At 48.4% G+C, this 19160-nt stretch overlaps 1 protein-coding gene across 5 annotated transcripts in view; it reads left to right on the forward strand.

The window, feature by feature from the left end:
* The window catches only part of LOC147006332 (spectrin beta chain, non-erythrocytic 1-like), a 68179-nt gene extending 49135 nt beyond the window's left edge, over positions 1-19044 (forward strand). For 4 of the 5 annotated variants that reach the window (XM_085869040.1, XM_085869041.1, XM_085869043.1 and 1 more), the window contains 8 exons: positions 669-1043; positions 5963-6207; positions 6291-6420; positions 10798-10882; positions 12025-12221; positions 12398-12522; positions 18128-18200; positions 18832-19044. In XM_085869040.1, coding sequence (XP_085725166.1) covers positions 669-1043; positions 5963-6207; positions 6291-6420; positions 10798-10882; positions 12025-12221; positions 12398-12522; positions 18128-18200; positions 18832-19014 — 1413 coding nt within the window. In that variant the 3' untranslated portion in view covers positions 19015-19044. The remainder of the gene's footprint in view (positions 1-668; positions 1044-5962; positions 6208-6290; positions 6421-10797; positions 10883-12024; positions 12222-12397; positions 12523-18127; positions 18201-18831) is intronic. The other variant, XM_085869042.1, reaches the window with a different exon arrangement.
* The last annotated feature ends 116 nt before the right edge of the window (positions 19045-19160 follow it).

Consider the following 19160-nt stretch of genomic DNA (forward strand, 5'->3'; position numbering starts at 1 on the left):
CATCCTTGAGCTTGCCAACATCCAGCCAAGGCTGGTATGGGAGACCATTCTCGCGGATTTGAACTGCAACTTCAGAGTTTCTTCAACAAGCTCGTGGTTACTATCAGGGCACCATTAGCGAGTTAAGCTTTGGTTTATAACATTACATGTTCCATCATTAATATTTTTGTCTGTCGACCACTTATTTATCGCATCTTGTCCATCCACCCTTATCCCCATATTATTTTTCAATAAACCCCATTTTAATGATACGGAACATCTTTCCACCTTTTTTCCTCCTGTGCCTTTCACCGCCAGGTTCAGGTTTCATTTGGCTGATCCTTGAGGAATTGTAAATGGTGATTCATTGAACGCAGTGTCGTAAACTTAAACACCGTTTCAGTAATTTGTGTGGGTCTTTCACCCCCGGCTCAATCGGTCTATGTGAACGGCGGACAACATGTGACGTGTTTGGCTTCATTCTTAATTATTTATTTTTGTAGTGTGTTTTTTAACTTGCCATCCTGAAAGTAGAGTTGAGCTTTGGGAATTCAGCGTTTTTTGATATTCCCACGAGTTCTCGGTGGTCTGCTTCGTACACTTTAAAAATGGGTCGTTCCATTTTCATCCGCATGTTTAAAACGTTCTGTCGGTCCTTCTTTTAACCGATCGTTATCCGTGCTTTGCAGGTGCTGCTCGAGCATTTCCGCAAGGTTTCTCGAGACACGGCCACTGTCGGACAAGAACGCATCAACAGCCTGTTGAGCATCATGGACCCCTTGATGTCGACGGGGAACGCTCACTCTGCCGTGGTTGCCACATGGAAAGATGCTCTCAACAAATCCTGGGCCGATCTACTGCAGTTCACTGACTCATACACTCAGTTCCTATTGACGTTGCAAAGTCACCGCCGCTTCGAGCACGACTCTCGCCTCCTCCTGGCGAACGTACGCGAGAAACTCAAGAACCTGCCCAATGAACTCGGCCGTGACGTCAGCACAGTGAAACATCTGCAGCATCGACATCGTGCCTTCGAGAACGATCTTCAAGCTTTGCAACTCCAGGTGTAGTAATCATTTAGTCATATTTTGGTTCTTCTCTCTACACTTTGATGAATTTTTCTCAACACGATACAAAGTAACCCGAATGCTTGCCTCCTAATTCCGTACCCGTGACAACCCATCCCACTCCGTCTCCAACATAGCCATCATACACACGATGTGTTGCACTCTGGAGAAAGAGAAGGTGGAGAAAGTTCTGTCCAGCCTCGACTCATCATCGACTGCAGATCAAGATGGCATCGGTGCCTTGGTTCTCAAATCCTGCTCCACTTCTCCTCCCTTCAGTCTGTCCTTCTCCGATGAATGAATGCCTCCCATTGGCCTGTATGTCAGCAAACATCACTCACGTACAAAAAAATGACGCAAAAACATGTCCCATGAATGACAGACTCGTAAGCTTACTTCCAGTTATAGTCGTGAAATCAAGGCCATGTAAGCAAGTCATGGAATATGAACAAATAATAAGGATGGTCATGACAAACGAAACTTGTCTTTCAATCCTGGAAAATCTGGCACTGTCACCCAGTTGCTCTCGAACAATAATCAAGCAATCCCAGTGATATATTTCCACGGTCAGAAACTGGAACAGGTTTTTTTTCTCCTGAACTTCTCGGCCTCACCATCAACCAAAACCTCTCCCAGACTCACCAAATAGCAAACCTGTCCTCCAAAGCCAACAGCAGATTGAGTATCCTCCATCAATCTGAATAATTCATTGAAACATCTGAACGACTCACGGTCTACAAGGATTTCGTCGTGAGCACAATGGACAACTGCTCTCCGCTATAGGTTGGGACCCCAGCATCACAACTTCCTCTCCAGAAAAATCTCTTTCTAAAGCTCAACATTATTTAATTCCTCCTCGATTAAGCTGAGACACAAGGCCTGTTGCAGGCAGGTTGGTGGTCTGCATTTTATCGCCTCTCCTCTGGTCTCACGTCGACTGCTCTCTCTCAGCCCTACGACTCTCCCCAGCTCCTCCATGGCATACAGGTGGTTAAACTCTCAAAATCGAGGCTTTCTTCCCACCTCCACTCTTTTTTGCTCCTCTTTTCCCAGTTTGTGGAACTACTTTCCTGATCACACCGTTTTGCCTGGGCTTCAAACAGTCGGCACTCCACACTTCATGTCATCCCCATCCCGACCCACTCAGTTTTTTTCCACCCCGATTGATCCTTCCTCTCCAAACCTGACTTGCCGCTTATTCTGTTTCATCCCCTCCTCTCTCTGCTCTTTTCCCATCATTTAATTCCCTTTCTTATTGTGTCCAACCTCAACTGAACCTCAAATCTCAAATTTGAGATGTCCAACCTCAAATCCTCAACTGCCTTCTGCTCCCTCTCTTGTCCCCCCTCTCCCCCAGTACCACAGAGCCTTTTCTCCTCCTCATCCGACCCCCCCCCCTAGCTATTCTGCAATCCCCCACACTCTTTTAACAACACTCCTTTCCTCCCCCCCCCCCAATCCTTGGCCTACCCCTCCCCCTCCCCTCCCCCCCCCCGCACCCAAAACCTCCTCCCCTCCCTCTTCATTAACAGTGTAGACCTCAAATATCCGGGACCTTCGCTCAAACCTTACAGGTCTTTCCATACAGGTTGCCACTGACAAACCAGACATAATCAGCCAAACAGAAACTTACCTCTCCCAAAACGTGTCTGACTCCCAAGTATCTCTCCCTGGTTACTCCCTCCTCCGGTGTGACAGACCTGAGCCTCGTCCTGGTGGAGGAGTTGCTCTCTTCGTCAAAGACATATATTCCTCTCTCTTCATGCATTGCCCTCACTCCCCTACATCTCCAGGAATACCTCTGGCTACGGCTTCCCCTCCACTCCCATCTCATGTTTATATATGCACTGTACCATCCATCAAACAGTGATGACTCCATCTACACCTCACTATCCGAAAACATGGACCAACTTCGATCTTCTCATCAAAACGCTCTCTTCCTCATATGAGGTGACTTCAATTGTCATCACGCCAGTTGGCTCGGTGTGGGTACCTCTCTCACCTGTCATGACACTTCAGAAAAAGCTTTCTGCAACTCATTGGGACTGACTCAATCGGTCAATTTCCCGACCCAGATCTCACCCAGTGGTCCTCTATCTCTTCTGGATCTGATTTTGACAAATTTCCCTGACAATATCTGCTGCTCTTCCTTCGCTCCAATCGGTTCTTCTGACCACGTCCTTGTCAAAGTGGACATCTCTCTGGCTGTTATCAGAGAACCACCTCACTGCCGTCGAGTCTGGCATTTCACTCAAGCCGACTGGCAGGGTCTCCGAGCAGCCATCAAACTTGTAGACTGGTCTCCGATCGCTACTTTCTCAAACATCAACTCATCCTGGGAATTCTTTCAAAGAAACTTGCTCTTCCTCATGAACAGATTTATCCCCTGTCGTCTTCAGTTGTCCTCCCCTTCCTCCCGCCCTTGGTTCACTGAAGTTTGTGGCGAGGCAGTTGTCCTGAAACAAATTGCCTTTGCCTCATGGAAGGCAAACCCAACTGAGGGTAATCTCAGTTCCTTCCATAAAGCTCGGAACAAGTGTGTATCTACCCTCAGGAGAGCCAGAAAACATAATCTTTCTAATCTCAAGTCTGAACTTTCAAACCTCTCTCTCTCCTCAAAATCCTGGTGGCGTCCAATCAAATCTGTTTCTGGTGTATGTTCCCCCTCCATCCCCTCCCTTACCTCAAATGGCCGCACTGCTGATACCGCACGTGAAAAGCATGAATGCCTCAACTCGGTGTTTGCATCGAAATCTTGTGTCTGAAACCCATCGCTTTCTCCACCCACTTTACCCAGTCGCACCCAACTGTCCCTGGACTCTGTGTCCTTTTCTCCTGACAAGGTGGAGATTTGCGGTCAAACCTCGACTCAGATTCTGCAACCGGTCCAGACGGCATCAGCCCACGTGTCCTTAAAACCTGCTCCTCTGCTATTGCTCACTCTCTCTCTCTGTTCTATTCACCCTCTCATTTGCTCAAGGTCATCTGCCATCTGTTTGGAAATCTGCTAACATTACTGCCCTGCATAAAAAAGGTGCAAAAACATCCCTGAAACTCCAGACCAATCAGCCTTCTCCCAATCATCAGCAAGGTTATGGAATCCATCATCGCTTCAGACATTAAATCCTTCCTCTTCTCCATTGGCTTGATTTCCGATCATCAATTTGGTTTCAGACCAGGTCACTCGACGCTGGATATGCTGCTTCTGTTCTCCCAACAATGGATGGAGGTCCTCAATGCCGGACATGAAATCAGAGCCATTTCTCGAGACATATCACGTACTTTTGACACAGTCTGGCACCCTGCCCTTCTCACCAAACTCTCTTCCTATGGTATCCAAGGCCATCTCCACTCATGGCTCGCAGACTTCCTCTCCTGTCGCCATCAACGTGTGGCCCTAAATGGAGTTCTTTCATCCCCTCTTCCTGTCCAGGCTGGAGTTCCTCAAGGTAGCGTTCTGGGCCCTGTTCTTTTTCTGGTTTTCATCAATGATCTCTCCGACTCTCTGGAAAATCCTCTTTATCTCGTTGCTGATGACTCCACCCTCTGCCGCACCATCCGTCATCCCTCAAACCGGCAAGCAGCAGCTTCTTCACTCACTGCAGATCTGGGTAAACTCACAAACTGGTCCAACACGTGGAACATGTCTTTCAATCCGGACAAATCTCACACTCTCACTTTGTCTCTCCGAAAGGACCGTTTGGAACCCCCCCCCCCCATCCACTTTCTCAACAATCCTCTGGAAGAAGTCCTTTCTTTCAAGCTTCTGAGTCTCATTATCTGCTATGACCTTTCCTGGGAAAGCCACATTTCCAACCTCGCCTCCAAAGCCAGTTGCCGACTGGGAATCCTCCGTCGTGCAAAGTCCTTCCTCGGCCCACCTAAGCTCCTGACTACTTACAAAGCTTTCGTTCGCAGCCTGATGGAGTACTGCTCTCCCCTATGGGTTGGTGCTCCTGCCTCCCACCTTTCTTGGCTTCACGCTCTGGAAACCAAGGCATTTAGGATCATTGGCATCTCCCACGATGAGGCTGAGTCTTTGGGTCAGTCGTCTCTCTCACTCTCTCACCGCAAGCTGGTCGATGGTCTTTCTGTCTTCTACCATCTCCTCTCTGGCCTCGCCCCCCCCTGCTCTCTCTGTGATTTGTCCCCGCCACATTTCCGCAGGGCACTCAACATCCGCCAACAACCCCCTTCTGGGAAACCTACCAAAATCACGAATCACTGCTCACCTTCACTCTTTCATTCCTCTTTTTTCCCGCCTTTGAAATTAACTCCCACACTCCATTCAATCCCATTCTTCCCTCCAGGCCTTCAAAACTGCTGTTCACCACGACCTCTTGTCATCCCCCATCCAAATCCTCGATCCTTTCTACCCCTGTTAATCCACCCCAAGACCCCCTCCTTCAAATTCCTTGCTTTCCTTCCTGAAAGTCCCTGTAATATCCATCTTTTATTCCCCATGTTCCCCGCTCCCATCCCTCTCCCTTCCACAGATCTCCTAATGTCTCTGTTCCCCACTGTTTTGTCCTTCCCATTCCTTCCCCTCTTGTCTCATGTCCCCCATGCTGTGCGTTGTGTGTTAGCTCTCATACGAGCCTCGATAGGGTATTCAAAAAAAACCTGTCGTCCCACTGTTCGTTTCCTTTCTTCCCTCTGTCACCTCGCTCTTCTTTGAGCCGTCGAGCCTCGATGTTGTACTAATAACACATACAGCTGTCGTAGTCTCGTCGAACCAAAGATGTACCTTTTGATAAGAATCGAACACGTGATGTCTTCACGATGATAAATATTTTTCTGCATTCGTCTTTTGCACAGAAAGGTTTGCCAGGATTTGTGAAATTTTGCACTTCCTTTCATGCACGAAACACTTCCCCGAGTAAACCGCCAGCTGCTCACAAACAACCCACCCGCAGATTTCACAGCATCAAGAAGTGGCCACCAAGCTGAAAGCCAGCTCGGTGGGTGAGAGGGCCGACAACGTGCAGCGCCAAGAGACGGAGGTGCTGGAAGCCTGGCGTGCTCTGTGGGAGTCGTGCGGAAACAGGCAAAGGAGCTTGGACGACGCGGCGGACAAGTTCCGCTTATTCGGCATGGTGCGAGATCTCATGCTGTTGATGGAGAAGATTGGCCGAGAGATCGAAACGCCGGAGAAACCGAGGTACGGAGAAAGAAAGAATGACACTTTGTTCTTTGCCATTTGGTCCGTAACAACGGTTAATCGTCATTGTCTCGAATCGTCAGGGACGGGCAGTTGGCAATGAAAAGTCACTACGACACGAAGGCCGAAATTGATGCTCGCGATGACAACTTCACGGCTGTCATCGATCTGGCACAATCTCTTCTCTCCAACAATCATTACGCTTCTGACGAGGTGGGAGGAGGTGCATGCCTCTCGCGTCATTAGGTCAAAAATGTTTTTCGATTCGAGTGAGAATGTTTTCACATTCATTACCTCCGCCATTGATGGTGGACCAAGGTGATTGTTATGTTTGTGTGGGGAGGAAAGGAGGGTTAGACATTCCCTCAGAACAGATAGAAATGTATGGAGTGGCATGGTCTGTGTACGAGTAGTTAGTCGTCTCGATGTAACAAGTAGGGACATGTCAGCGTAAAGATCATCTAGTTTGAATGTGCACAATACAGGGGATGGTGTGTGGTAATAATTAATTAGGGATTGTGATTAAGGAATTGTACGTATTACCCCAATGTAAACATCTACCGGCGGTGCTGGGAGACGGTGCAAGAGAAAGGGACGGAGCTTGGGCCACCTCTATAGCGATGGCAGGAGCGTTTTATCGCCTCCCGAGTGGTGGAGCTCAGATCGTGTCCATGGGGCGCAGCTTTGCCCAGGAGAAGAGGTCGGAGCTGACAAGGATTTAGATGAAGATACAGATCCGGATGCTGGAATTATTTTTTCATTTCGAAAGTGATTCTACGTACGCTTGATTCCAGAACTTCCATGAGCCTTGATCATGTTAATAAATCAATTAATTATTTAAAAACTTATCGGAGTTCTGAGCCGATCCGGACTCGGTAAATTTTTGCCAATATTACCGATTCGGATCCGAAGTCTGAAACTTCTTATTAGGAGGTTATTTCTTATTAGGAGGTTGGTTGCAGGATTTGCACTCCGGCCACCGTAAAACTCTTCATTCCGCAAAACGCAAAAACGCAAAAAAATCTGAAAACCCACTCCGTGGGAGTACCTCCTGTGCAGCTTCCCTTCGCAGGGCAGCTCACCGGATGACAGGATTGGGGCAAAGCCTTCGGGACCCCCAATCTTTGATAGGAGGGAAACCACGGGGTAACATCCCTGGGTCAGATTGCGGGAGAGTGTGTCGGAGTGGTGCTGAGGTGTCGTCCACCAGACGGCGGTCTCCTTGGGTTAACCTGAGGCGGTCCCTTCGGGTGGGTGCCTGGAATGTCCTATCCCTAAGAGAGGATGATCACCTGTCTCTGTTATCATCTGAGCTCAAGCGTTTGGACATCGGGATTGCAGCTCTCTCTGAGGTTCGGAGACCGGATTGCGGCGAGATAATGGTGGGTTGTTACACCTACTATTGGTCTGGTCGCTCTGATGGTTACCATACCCAAGGAGTTGCTGTAGCTGTGTCCAATAAGCTGACCCCAATGATAATTGAGGTAACACCGGTCAACGAGCGTATTATGAGATTAAGGATTCGTCACTCCTTAGGTGTCATTTCCCTGTCTCTGTTTATGCTCCGACTGAGGCGAGTGATCTCACCGTGAAGGATGCATTCTACGCCACACTCGAGTCTGTGGTTGATCATTGCCCCAGACGAGATACACTTCTAGTCTTGGGGGATTTCAATGCATCGACTGGAACTGATAGGGACGGTTATGAGGTGTGTGTGTTGGTCCCCATGGGTCAGGAACTATGAACCAGAATAGCACTAAGTTCCTTGACTTTGCAAGAAGTCATGGACTTAGGGTGGCTGGTTCATGGTTTCAGCGCCCACAAGCTCATCGCTGGACTTGGTATTCCAACGCTGGCGGTGTGGCAAAGGAGATTGACCATGTCCTCATTGACGGTCGTTGGAGGATGATCCAGAACTGCAGGGTCTACCGGAGTGCTCAGTTCCTCAATACTGACCACAGGCTTGTTGTAGCAACTCTAAAGCTGCACCTTAAATCCTGGAGAATGGCACCATCCCAGCCAAGGCTGGATGTTGCCAAGCTCAGGGATGAGAGAGTAGCTGAGGAGTTTGCGAACAGGCTGAGTGGACACTTGGGGGGTCTGGGTGCTTTGGGGGGTCCTGAAGAGTTGTGGAGCGCCTTCAAGACCACCGTCCTCGATGTTGCCGGTGGATGCCTTGGAGCTCACCGCAGGGCAAAGAAGAATTTTGTCTCTCAAGGGACACTGGATACCATTGACCAGAGTCGCAGGGCCAGGCTGAATGGCAGAGCTGAGCTGTTCAGGGAGCTGAGGCGTAAAACTGTACGTGCACTGAGGGTGGACAAGGAGGCCTATGTGCGAGGAATCTGTGAGGGGGTAGAGCATCACCTGTGGACAGGTGATTCTTGTCCCGCTTACAGGGGAATTCGTGCATTACGTTCATCCAAGCCCATCCCTCGGAGCACTGCAGTTTGAGCAGAGAGTGGTAGGCTCTTGACAGAGGAGTCCGAAGTGAAGGCCCGCTGGGCCGGTTACTTTGAGCGGTTGTACCAGGCTGATCCCCCAACTGTCGAGTTGGACGTCAAGGGTGTTACAATCCCTGTTGCTGACCCTCGAATCAACTGTGGTCCACCTACGCTTGTGGAAACACGGGCTGCGGTGAACCAGTTGAAACGGGGCAAAGCTCCAGGGATCTGTGGCATCCATGCTGAACTTCTCAAGGCTGGTGGAAATGCTGCACTCGTGTCGTTGCATGCAGTTTTGTGCTCTGCCTGGAACAAGAATCCTGGAGGATTCTTGGTCTTCGTGGGGTGCCACCAAAACTGATCGATCTGATGTCTGAACTCTACTCTGGCACTGAGAGTGCTGTGAAGTGTGGTGGTACCATCTCTGACTTATTTCCAGTTGTTACTGGAGTTCGTCAGGGATGTGTACTTGCCCCCACACTTTTCAGCACTTGTATGGACTGGATTCTAGGGAGGATGTCGGAGAGATCAAGTTGCGGTGCGTCATTTGGGAATGTCAAGATCTCGGACCTTGACTTTGCAGATGATGCAGTCATCTTTGCGGAGACTTTAGACATCCTCTTGGGGGCCCTCGAGGTGCTGAATGAGGAGTCGGAGCCGTTGGGATTACGGGTTTCTTGGGTCAAAACTAAGATCCAGGCTTTCGGTGACATCTTGGATGCTGCTGTCCTGTCTGTGTCTGTTTGTGGTGAGGATGTTGAGGTCGTGGAGAGATTCACTTACCTTGGCAGTGATATTCATGTCTCTGCTGGCTGTGAGTCAGAGATCAATAGACGTCTGGGTCGGGCCTGGGGAGTCATGGATTCACTGGATCATGGGGTGTGGCGCTGCCGGTACCTGTGCGGGAGGACGAAAGTCCGAGTCTTCAGGTCCTTGGTACTTCCAGTCTTGCTCTATGGGTGCGAGACTTGGACTCTGACCAAGGAGCTGAGACGGAGACTTAATTCCTTTGGTACCAAGTCTCTTCGGAGAATCCTTGGCTATCGCTGGTCGGATTTTGTGTCCAACGAGCGGTTGCTGAGAGAGACTCGGATGAGATTTGTTACCTGCATAGTTCGTGAGCGTCAGTTGCGGCTGTATGGACATGTGGCTCGTTTTCCTGACTCTGATCCTGCTCACCAGATTCTCTCAGCGAGGGAGTCTCATGAGTGGAGGAGGCCAGTGGGTCGACCACGTGCCTCATGGTTGCAACAGGTTGACCATCATCTCAAGGAGATGGGGATGGGCCTGGCATCTGCCTGGGGGATGGCCAGACGGAGGCCCCTGGAGTACCGGCGGAAAGTGGACGCAGCGACGTGCTGTTCTGGCACATGCTCCCATACCTGACCTGGATCCGAAGTGAGTTTTTGCGACCGAGTCCCAGCACGAGTGTCCGTGCTCGATTCTCCAAGTGCTGAGTGTCCGGTGTGGAGCGGCACGTACCATTTTAAAAGTCCGGTGTGACTTGGCCAGGGTTTGATCGACCAAACTCCCAGACTCAGAGTGGACTCTCTAACCACAACACCACTGAGTCTGGTTGACCATCAGCATGAAACCCAGGGGCGGAGGAGTACAAGTCAGTGAATCATCCAAATGAATCCAGCATTTTTGTGGGGTCGGCCTCTCCACACCCCTTGATCCCGAGCACCCTGTCTTGTCGCCACAACCTCGCTCACATCCCTCTCCACCATCTCCTTACACCTCGATTTTGGTCTGCTCGTCCTCCTATTGCCAATCTCACCCATATCATAGACCTGCCTGAGCACATTCCCTCCTCGCTCCTTGGCACATTGTCCAAGCAATGCAGACATGCCTTCTGTGCCTTTTCACCGATGTCCCTTGTTCCTCTTCTGGTTTCTTCATTTATTTTCCTTTCACACAGATAGAACACCAGAAGCACTCTCACCTTCAACACCTCTCTCCTCTGCCAAAAATTTCTCTTTCTCAATGGTCAAGCTTTTTTGCCCCATGATGCTGTGATGTAGAAATCTTACACTGGGGTGGGGTGGGGTGGGTTTGTGAAATGCGAAAGTTTGTGAAATGATTGCATTGAAAGTGTAAAATAGTTGCTTTTTGTGTGACGCGCCCTTCTGACGTGTCTGCTCAGATAATGGCCAAGCTTGAGCAGTTGATGGGCAAGCGGGAAGAAGTGATGAGCAAGTTGATGGAGCGAATGGATTGGCTGAAACTCAGTAAGTGAAGAACTTGTGTTTCCAAACCATCATCGATTGATTTTCATTGTTCAGTATTTTGAAAACCCGTACAATGGATCCTTTGTTTATGAAAGAAATATTGAGGACTTTTTGAGTACTTTTAAATGTTGTTGTTGTAGTTATGGAAAAGACCCCCCCCCCCGTATGCATTCGGAGACACGTAGGATTTTCCCCAGACAGATATTTCTCTAATTTCTGTGAGATAGATTGCCTACCTTTTGTGTCGAGGGATATTTTGGGAGGGAGATGTGTCGTGAGTTCGAATGTTAAATCTCTCTTCCATCTATAAATCCATCTTTTGATCCTCATTTGGCTTCAGCTGCCCATCCAATGCCGGTCCCTCGCCATGTTCGCTTTGCAACCCCGTAACTCCCGTGGAAACTTCGTTCCTCCGTCGAAAACCTCTCCCCTCCTTTCCATTCCACATCCAAACCATCCCCCCTGCCACGAGTCCACACATCATGAATCACTTATTCGTTCGACACAATATTACACAAAATAAATCACTTATTAGTCCCCATCTGGACACAATGAAGGCTCTCATTGGAGCTGAAGGATAATTAATGCTCCAGCTGTTCGCTGCAGACATTCCACAGACAACAACAACAACCCCACCTACTCTTTGTAGGTTGTGAGAGCAGATTGGTTTTGGCCTCCGTCGCGAGAGGATGTAGAAACAGTGGATTTTCTCGCCAAGCGGACCGTGATGATATCCATTTCATTATCTGCGCCGTTCTGGTGCATTTTTGTCGGCACAAGTCCTCCACCTGGCCTCACCTGTACAGAAGGTTTTATAAAATACAAGCTTACTCGATTCTGCTCTGTTGTTTCAATCACTTCCCCCCATCAGTGCACACAGTACATTCAACTTACCCCTAATAGATCCCTAATACAGGTGTAATTCTACCCTACTCGAGCACACCAACCAAGCTGTTCTCCATGTAATTTAGCTGTGGATCTCCCCACCCTCTTTTCACGTAGCAATATTAACAAAAGTAATTGGGATAAAAAAGACAATGGAGTTGTGAAATGATTATTTTGACTTTTGTAAAAACTGCTTTCTGCAAAACTTTACATGAAATCCCTGGCTCACCTGTGTGCGCCGTGTGTACCCGCCACAGGGATTGAGGCGGAGCAGTTTGCACGTGACTGCTCGGGGGCCGATGCCTGGCTGGGAGAGCAAGAGGTGTATTTGGCTAGCCAGGCCGTGGGCTCGAGTGTGGATGAGGTTGAACAACTGCTGAAGCATCACAAGGAGTTTGAAAAGTCTTCCTCCATCTGTGAGGACCGGTTCACTTCTCTCAGTGTGCTTACCATGGTAAGACCTGTCAAGACTGTGTACTTATTGTGGATGCGATGTGTTTACGATATATCGTAGCCTGACTTGTAATCGTAGAATGGATGTGGTTGCACACTGCACAATGCCTCCAACTGTGTAACTTGTGATCATGAGAAGTGTCATCGGATTTGTGTGGTAAATTCCCCATCCACCAGTTGGAGATGCTTGAGCTTCGGAAACAGGAAGAGAAAGAAGAGGAGGCGAAGCGCTGTCGGCGGGCCGAGGAAGCTTGCGCCGAGAGTGAATACCGCCTGGCCAAACTCGAGGGTCTAAAACAACGGTGGGCCCGGTCTTGAAACGGTCTTGTGGTCCTCGACCAACCACATCGTTTCAGTGTCAGCATCCACATCCTTCCCCACTTGAAGTCCCAAGTCACATTTAATGGGATAAAACTGATTTGGGGCTGAGTTGAGAAAGGGTTGGGGTGTGCGGATCGTTCAAATGGGGGATAATAACGGTAAGGAAATAGTTCAGGTGTAGGGGTACTTATGGGCTGAGTTGGGGGGTATTAACTGCTGGGAAATAGATTGCAGGAGTCGTTGTGGGTGATGTTGGTGGGGGAGGGGGGAGATAAGAACATGTGTAAACTTTGCTTAGCCTGCAGTTTTTGTTTTTTTGTATACCTTGTCGAGGCTCGCATGAGAGCTAATACACAACGCACAGCAAGGGGGGCATGAGACAAGAGGGGCGGGAGTGGGAAGGACAAAAGAGTGGGGAACAGAGACATTAGGAGTCTGTGGAGTGGGGAACATTAGGGGTGGGGAACAGAGACATTAGGGGAACATTGTGAAAGGGAGAGGGATGAGGCAGGGAACATGGGGAATACAAGATGGACATCACAGGGACTTTCAGGAAGGAAAGCAGGAAATTTGAAGGAGGTGGGCTTGGGTGGATTAACGGGGGCAGAAAAGATTGAGGATTTGGATGGGGGATGATTAGAGGTGGTGGTGAACGGCTGTTTTTAAGGCCTGGAGGGAAGAATGGAATTGAATAGAGTGAAGGAGTTTATTCCAAAGACTGGAAAAAAGAGGAATGAAAGAGTGAAGGTGAGCAGTGATTCGTGATTTTGATAGTTTTACCAAAAAGGGGTTGTTGACGGACCTTGAGTGCCCTGCGGAAATGTGGGGACAAATTGCTGAGAGAGAGGTGGGTGGGGGGGTTGAGGCTGGAGAGGAGACGGAAGAAGACAGAAAGACCACGACCAGCCTGCAGTGAGAGAGTGAGAGGCCCAAAGACTCAGCCTCATCGCGGGAGATGCCAATGATCCAAAATGCCTTGGTTTCCACAGCATGAAGCTGAGAAATGTGGGAGTCAGGAGCACCAGCCCAGAGGGGAGAGCAGCACTAAATCAGGCTGCGGACGAAAGCTTTGTAAGTGGTCAGGAGCTCAGGTGGTCCGAAGAAGGACTTTGCACGACGGAGGATTCCCAGTCTGCAACTGGCTTTGGAGGCAAGGTTTGAAATGTGGCTTTCCCAGGAAAGGTCATGGCAGATAGTGAGACCCAGAAGCTTGAAAGAAAGGACTTATTCCAGAGGATTGTTGAGAAAGTGTATGGGGGGGGGGGGGTTCTCAAGGGTCCTTTCGGAAAGACAGTGTGAGATTTGTCTGGATTGAAGGACATGTTCCATGTGTTGAACCAATTTGTGATTTTACCCAGATCTGCAGTGAGCGAAGATGCTGGTCTGAGGGATGACAGATGGTACGGCAGAGGGTGGAGCCATCAGCAACGAGGTAAAGAGGATTTTCCAGAGAGTCGGAGAGATCATTGATGAAAACCAGAAAAAGAACAGGGCCCAGGATGCTACCTTGATGAACTCCAGACTGGACAGAAAGAGGGGATGAAAGAACTCCATTTAGGGCCACACATTGACTGCGACAGGAGAGGAAGTCTGTGCGAGCCATGAGTCGAGATGGCGTTGGACACCACACGGAAGAGAGTTTGGTGAGCAGGGCAGGATGCCAGACCGTGTCAAAAGCACGCAATATGTCTCGGGATATGGCTCTGATTTCATGTCCAGCATTGAGGACCTCCATCCATTGTTGGGAGAGCAGAAACAGCATATCCAGCGTCGAGTGATCTGGTCTGAAACCAAATTCATGATCGGAAATCAAGCCATTGGAGAAGAGGAAGGATTTAATGTCTGAAGCGATGATGGATTCCATAACCTTGCTGATGATTGGCAGAAGGCTGATTTGTCTGCAGTTGCAGGGATCTGTTTTTGCACCTTTTTATGCAGGGCAGTAATGTTTGCTGATTTCCAAGCAGATGGCAGATGACCTTGAGCAAATGAGAGGGTGAATAGAACAGAGAGAGGGTGAGCAAGAGCAGAAGAGCAGGTTTTTAGGACACGTGGGCCGATGCCATCTGGACCGGTTGCAGAATCTGAGTCGAGGTACGACAGCAAGCTCTCCACCTTGTCAGGAGAAAAGGACACAGAGTCCAGGGAGAGTTGGGTGTGACTGGGTAAGGTGGGTGGAGAAAGTGATGGGTTTCGGACACAAGATTTCAATGCAAACACCGAGTTTAGGCATTCAGCCTTTTCACGTGCGGTATCAGCAGTGCGGCCATTTGAGGTAAGGGAGGGGATGGAGGGGGAACATTCAGCAAAAACAGATTTGATTAGACATCCCCAGGATTTGGGGGAGGGAGGGAGGTTTGAAAGTTCAGACTTGAGATTAGAAAGTTGATGTTTTCTTGCTCTCCTGTGGCTGAGGGTAGATGCACACTTGTTCCGAGCTTTATGGAAGGAACTGAGATTGCCCTCAGTTGGGTTTGCTTTCCATGAGGCAAAGACAAGTTGTTTCAGGACAGCTACCTCGCCACAAGCTTCCGTGAACCAAGGGTGGGAGGAAGGCTGGGACAACTGAAGACGAGAGGGGATAAATCTGTGCATGAAGGAGAGGAAGTTTCTTTGAAAGAATTCCCAGGATGAGTTGATGTTGGAGAAAGCAGCGACAGGAGACCAGTCTATAAATTTGATGGCTGCTTGGAGACCCTGCCAGTCAGCTTGAGTGAAATGCCAGACCCGACGGCGGTGAGGTGGTTCTCTGATAATAGTCAGAGAGATGTCCACTTTGACAAGGACGTGGTCAGAAGAACCGATTGGAGTGGAGGAAGAGCAGCAGATATTGTCAGGGAAATTTGTCAAAATCAGATCCAGAAGAGATGGAGTACCATTGGTTGAGATCCTTGTTGGGAAGTTGACCGATTGAGTCAGTCCCAATGAGTCGCAGAAAGCTTTTGCTGAAGTGCCATGACAGGTGAGAGAGGTAGCCACACTGAGCCAACTGGCATGATAACAATTGAAGTTGCCACATATGAGAAAGAGAGAGTTTGGATGAGAAGATAGAAGTTGGTCCATGTTTTCGGATAGTCAGGTGTAGATGGAGTCATCACTGTTTTGTGGACGGTACATTACACTATAAACAAGAGGTCGGAGTGGAGGGGAAGCCGTAGCCAGAGGTATTCCTGGGGGTGTGGGGTAGTGAGGGCAGTGCATGGAGAGTGAGGAATAGAGTCTTTGATGAAGAGAGCAACTCCTCCACCAGGATGAGGTTCAGGTCTGTCATACCGGAGGAGGGAGTAACCAGGGAGAGATACTTGGGAGTCAGAGACGTCTTGGGGGAGGAAAGTTTCTGTTGGGCTGATTATGTCTGGTTTGTCACTGGCAACCTGTATGGAAACATCTGAAAGGCTTGAGTGAAGGCCCTGGATATTTGGGGTCGACACTGTTAATGAAGAGGGAGGGGAGGAGGCTTTGGGTGCTGGGGTAGGAGGGGTGGGGGAGGGTAGGACAAGGGACGAGGAGGGGAGGAGAGGAGCATTGTTGAAAGTGTGGGGGATTGCAGAATAGTTAGGGGAGGGAGATGGATGAGGAGGAGAAAAGGCTCTGTTGTGTTGGAGGAGAGGGGTGACAAGAGAGGGAGCAGAAGGCAGTTGAGCATTTGAGGAGGTGGAGTGAAGAGATGGAGGTGAGAGGGCAGTGGAAGGAGGCAGCTTTGTGGATGAGAAGGGGGGCAACTTTGAGAAAGGTTAGTGAGGGGCTGAATGGTGGGAGAAAGGTGAGGGAGGAGTTTTTGAGAGAGGTGAAAGGGAGGCTTGGAGGGAGAAGAGTGTGATGGTTGCTTTGAGAGAGGGGTGAGTTGGCACTGAAATTAGTAAAAAAGAATGATTGATGGAAAGCGAACATTCATTGCAAAGTGGGATTTTTAAAAGTTTTAGGTCAGAGATGCGATTTAACACATTTATTGAGGGATGCAATAAAGGCAAATTCAGAAAATTGAGAGAAGAAACGCTGTCACAGATGGATTTTTCGGCAAGGTATGAAGGAGAGGTGGAATTGAGAGGAGTCTGCTTAAATAGTAGAAGAGTAGTGCATTATGATACAGTAAAGAGTACCACACGTGTGAAAGAGGAAGATGAAGCATTATAAGAGATCGTTATTATTATTATAATTATTGTTTGAGAGTTTTCATCATATTGGGTCATGGAAGTGTTGCAGAAAAAATCGTGAGGTGAAATTGGATTGATAAACGCGAGGGGTGTAAACAGATCACGTGGTTATGGGAGAATCCTTTGGCTCTGGGAGGTGTATCGTCAAAAGTGAAATTATTTATTTTAAATAACGATTGCATAACATTTGATAAAGGGAAGGTTGAAGTAAAATCATGGAAGTGTGTGGTGAGTTTGGAACTGTAAACGCAGTGTGAAGCTGCTGGGTCAAAGAAAAGTACCAGGAAGAGTAGAGAGACACGTGGTTACAGGAGGTGTATTGATCAAAAAGATACAAAGAAGATTATTATTTTTTGATATATTTTTGAAGAACAGATAAGATTCGGGAATGGAAGGTTGTCGGAAGAAATCGTGAAAGTAATGGCGAGAGAGGGTCAGCTCAGTAGAATAAAGATGGTGTGCCAGCAGGAGGAAGAAGAAGAAGCAGAAGCGAAGAAGGATCGAGACTCGTGAGTGTGCAAGGAGAAAGGTAGTTTTTTATATTTTTTTGGATTTAAGACAAGAAATAGTGTTTATTTGGGAGGGATGGGGGACGTTGGTTTCGTGGGGTAGATAGAATTTGAAGGTAATGGTGAGAATATACAAATAAACATGATCGTACACCAAGAGGGGAAGGATGGCTCAGCCTCAAGCTCCCGGTCAGACAAGGTCGACGAAAACTCACAAAATAGCTCGATTTTTGAAACAAAACCAAACTCGGAACACACAGTAACATGTAGGTGAGAAAATAAACAGTTAAAACGGGACATATAACAACAGGAAACTTACCTTTGAGATCGTCAGCAGAGAGCCCTGAAGGAGACCTGCCGACGCTCCAAACCCAGAACCGGACTTATTTCATCGTGAGATCAATGTGCTCATGGCACCAGGAATCCTCAGCAGGTTGTTGCCAGGTCCCAATGATTGATATAACAGGTTAGCGTTACCTAATGAGGGATTCCGGTTGCTTTTGGAATATTTATCAACCAAACCATAGTTGAGTGTAATTTGTTGGTGTAACTTCACCTGCTGACTTACGCGGACTGAACCTGCGTAAGTTCAAGGACTTACTTAAAATCAGATTGGTCTTGTCGGTGCTGCTCATGCAATGGCCGTGATTAGTGCATGTTATTGAACATGCGTGTACCTGATGGTAAGTGATACGACCACTGAATGTCACGTTTCTCTTGGACATTGTTGGATTTGAAAGCCAACACACAGTGTGGAGCATGGAGAACGTCCGCAAAAATTGTAGGGTTAGGTTTTGGGTTTATGTTCGGGTTTGAATTCGGGTGCGGGCTAATAAAACTCACCATCAGTTCCTTTGAATGGATCCTGGATCTTTTAACTGTGTTCCTTTGTCCCCGTTTTGTCTGTGTGGTTCTTTCACCAGGAAGAAAGATGAACGAGCAGCTTTGCAGCAAGACACTGAGAGTATAACGCTTTCCGACCAGGAGTTCAGCATGGTCAGTTGCCACCATCACCAAATAAATAACAATGTGGGTGAATGGACGGAAGAGATGGCGGGTAGAGCAAGGTTATAAGTGAGGGGAAAGAAAACGAACAGTCTACCAAGCTGCCTGTGGTGTACGAGAAGCGGACTTTGGGCCGAGACCTCTCCTGTCGATAGATGCCAATTATATAAAGTCACCTCCAGGAGATCTCGACTCCACCTGAAGCCCAAATGTAAATGGCATCGATCACTGAGAGCATGTTTCAGGAAAACTTAAAGATTACGTGAAATGGATGCTGAAAAACTTGGAGCATTTCCGGTGCATCAAGTGAAACTGGCACCATGTTTGTTTGTTGTTGCTTGACGATTTATTTATTTTTTTTACCATTTCACTGGGTCCGTTGGCGTAGAGATGTCACTTTGCGGCTCTCAGCACTTTACAGTGTTTGATGACACAGCAAATTGCTCGAGTTTCTCCGTTGTAGCTGGGAGTCAATGCAATAAGACTTGCCGGTGACACTCATGTCGCCATTGAGTAGAACACCCGATGCATCGTGTGTCCGTCGCAGTTTCAGCCTCTACATCTTTACTGGAATATATATTTTTAAATAACTTTTAATCATCTGAACGGATCTTTCCTGCAGGACTCCGATGCAACAGAAATTGATGAGTACGAAGAGGGAGTGCAAGATGGGTCTGCGTTGGCCTCACTGGACCAGCATCCGCACAACTCTGTCCCCCTAGCTGGCCTCGGGTACAGGAAGGAAGGCTTTTTGAACCGGAAGCATGAAAGGGTCGCCCACAAGAAGAAAGTGTTTAGTCGGTGAGCTCTTCACTCCAACACACTCGTCCTTTGGCTGGTGTATCAGACGTGATGACCGACAAATTTCAGCAAAAAAAAATAAAATTACTATTATCCCCCACCTACCTGCCCCCACACACACGTACACACCTTGCTGATGATGTCATGAAA

Source organism: Eptatretus burgeri, unplaced genomic scaffold, assembly GCF_056783735.1.
Source record: "Eptatretus burgeri isolate ZD-2024b unplaced genomic scaffold, Ebu_testis_v1 Ebu_testis_scaffold_3186, whole genome shotgun sequence".
In the NCBI taxonomy this organism is placed as follows: Eukaryota; Metazoa; Chordata; class Myxini; order Myxiniformes; family Myxinidae; genus Eptatretus; species Eptatretus burgeri.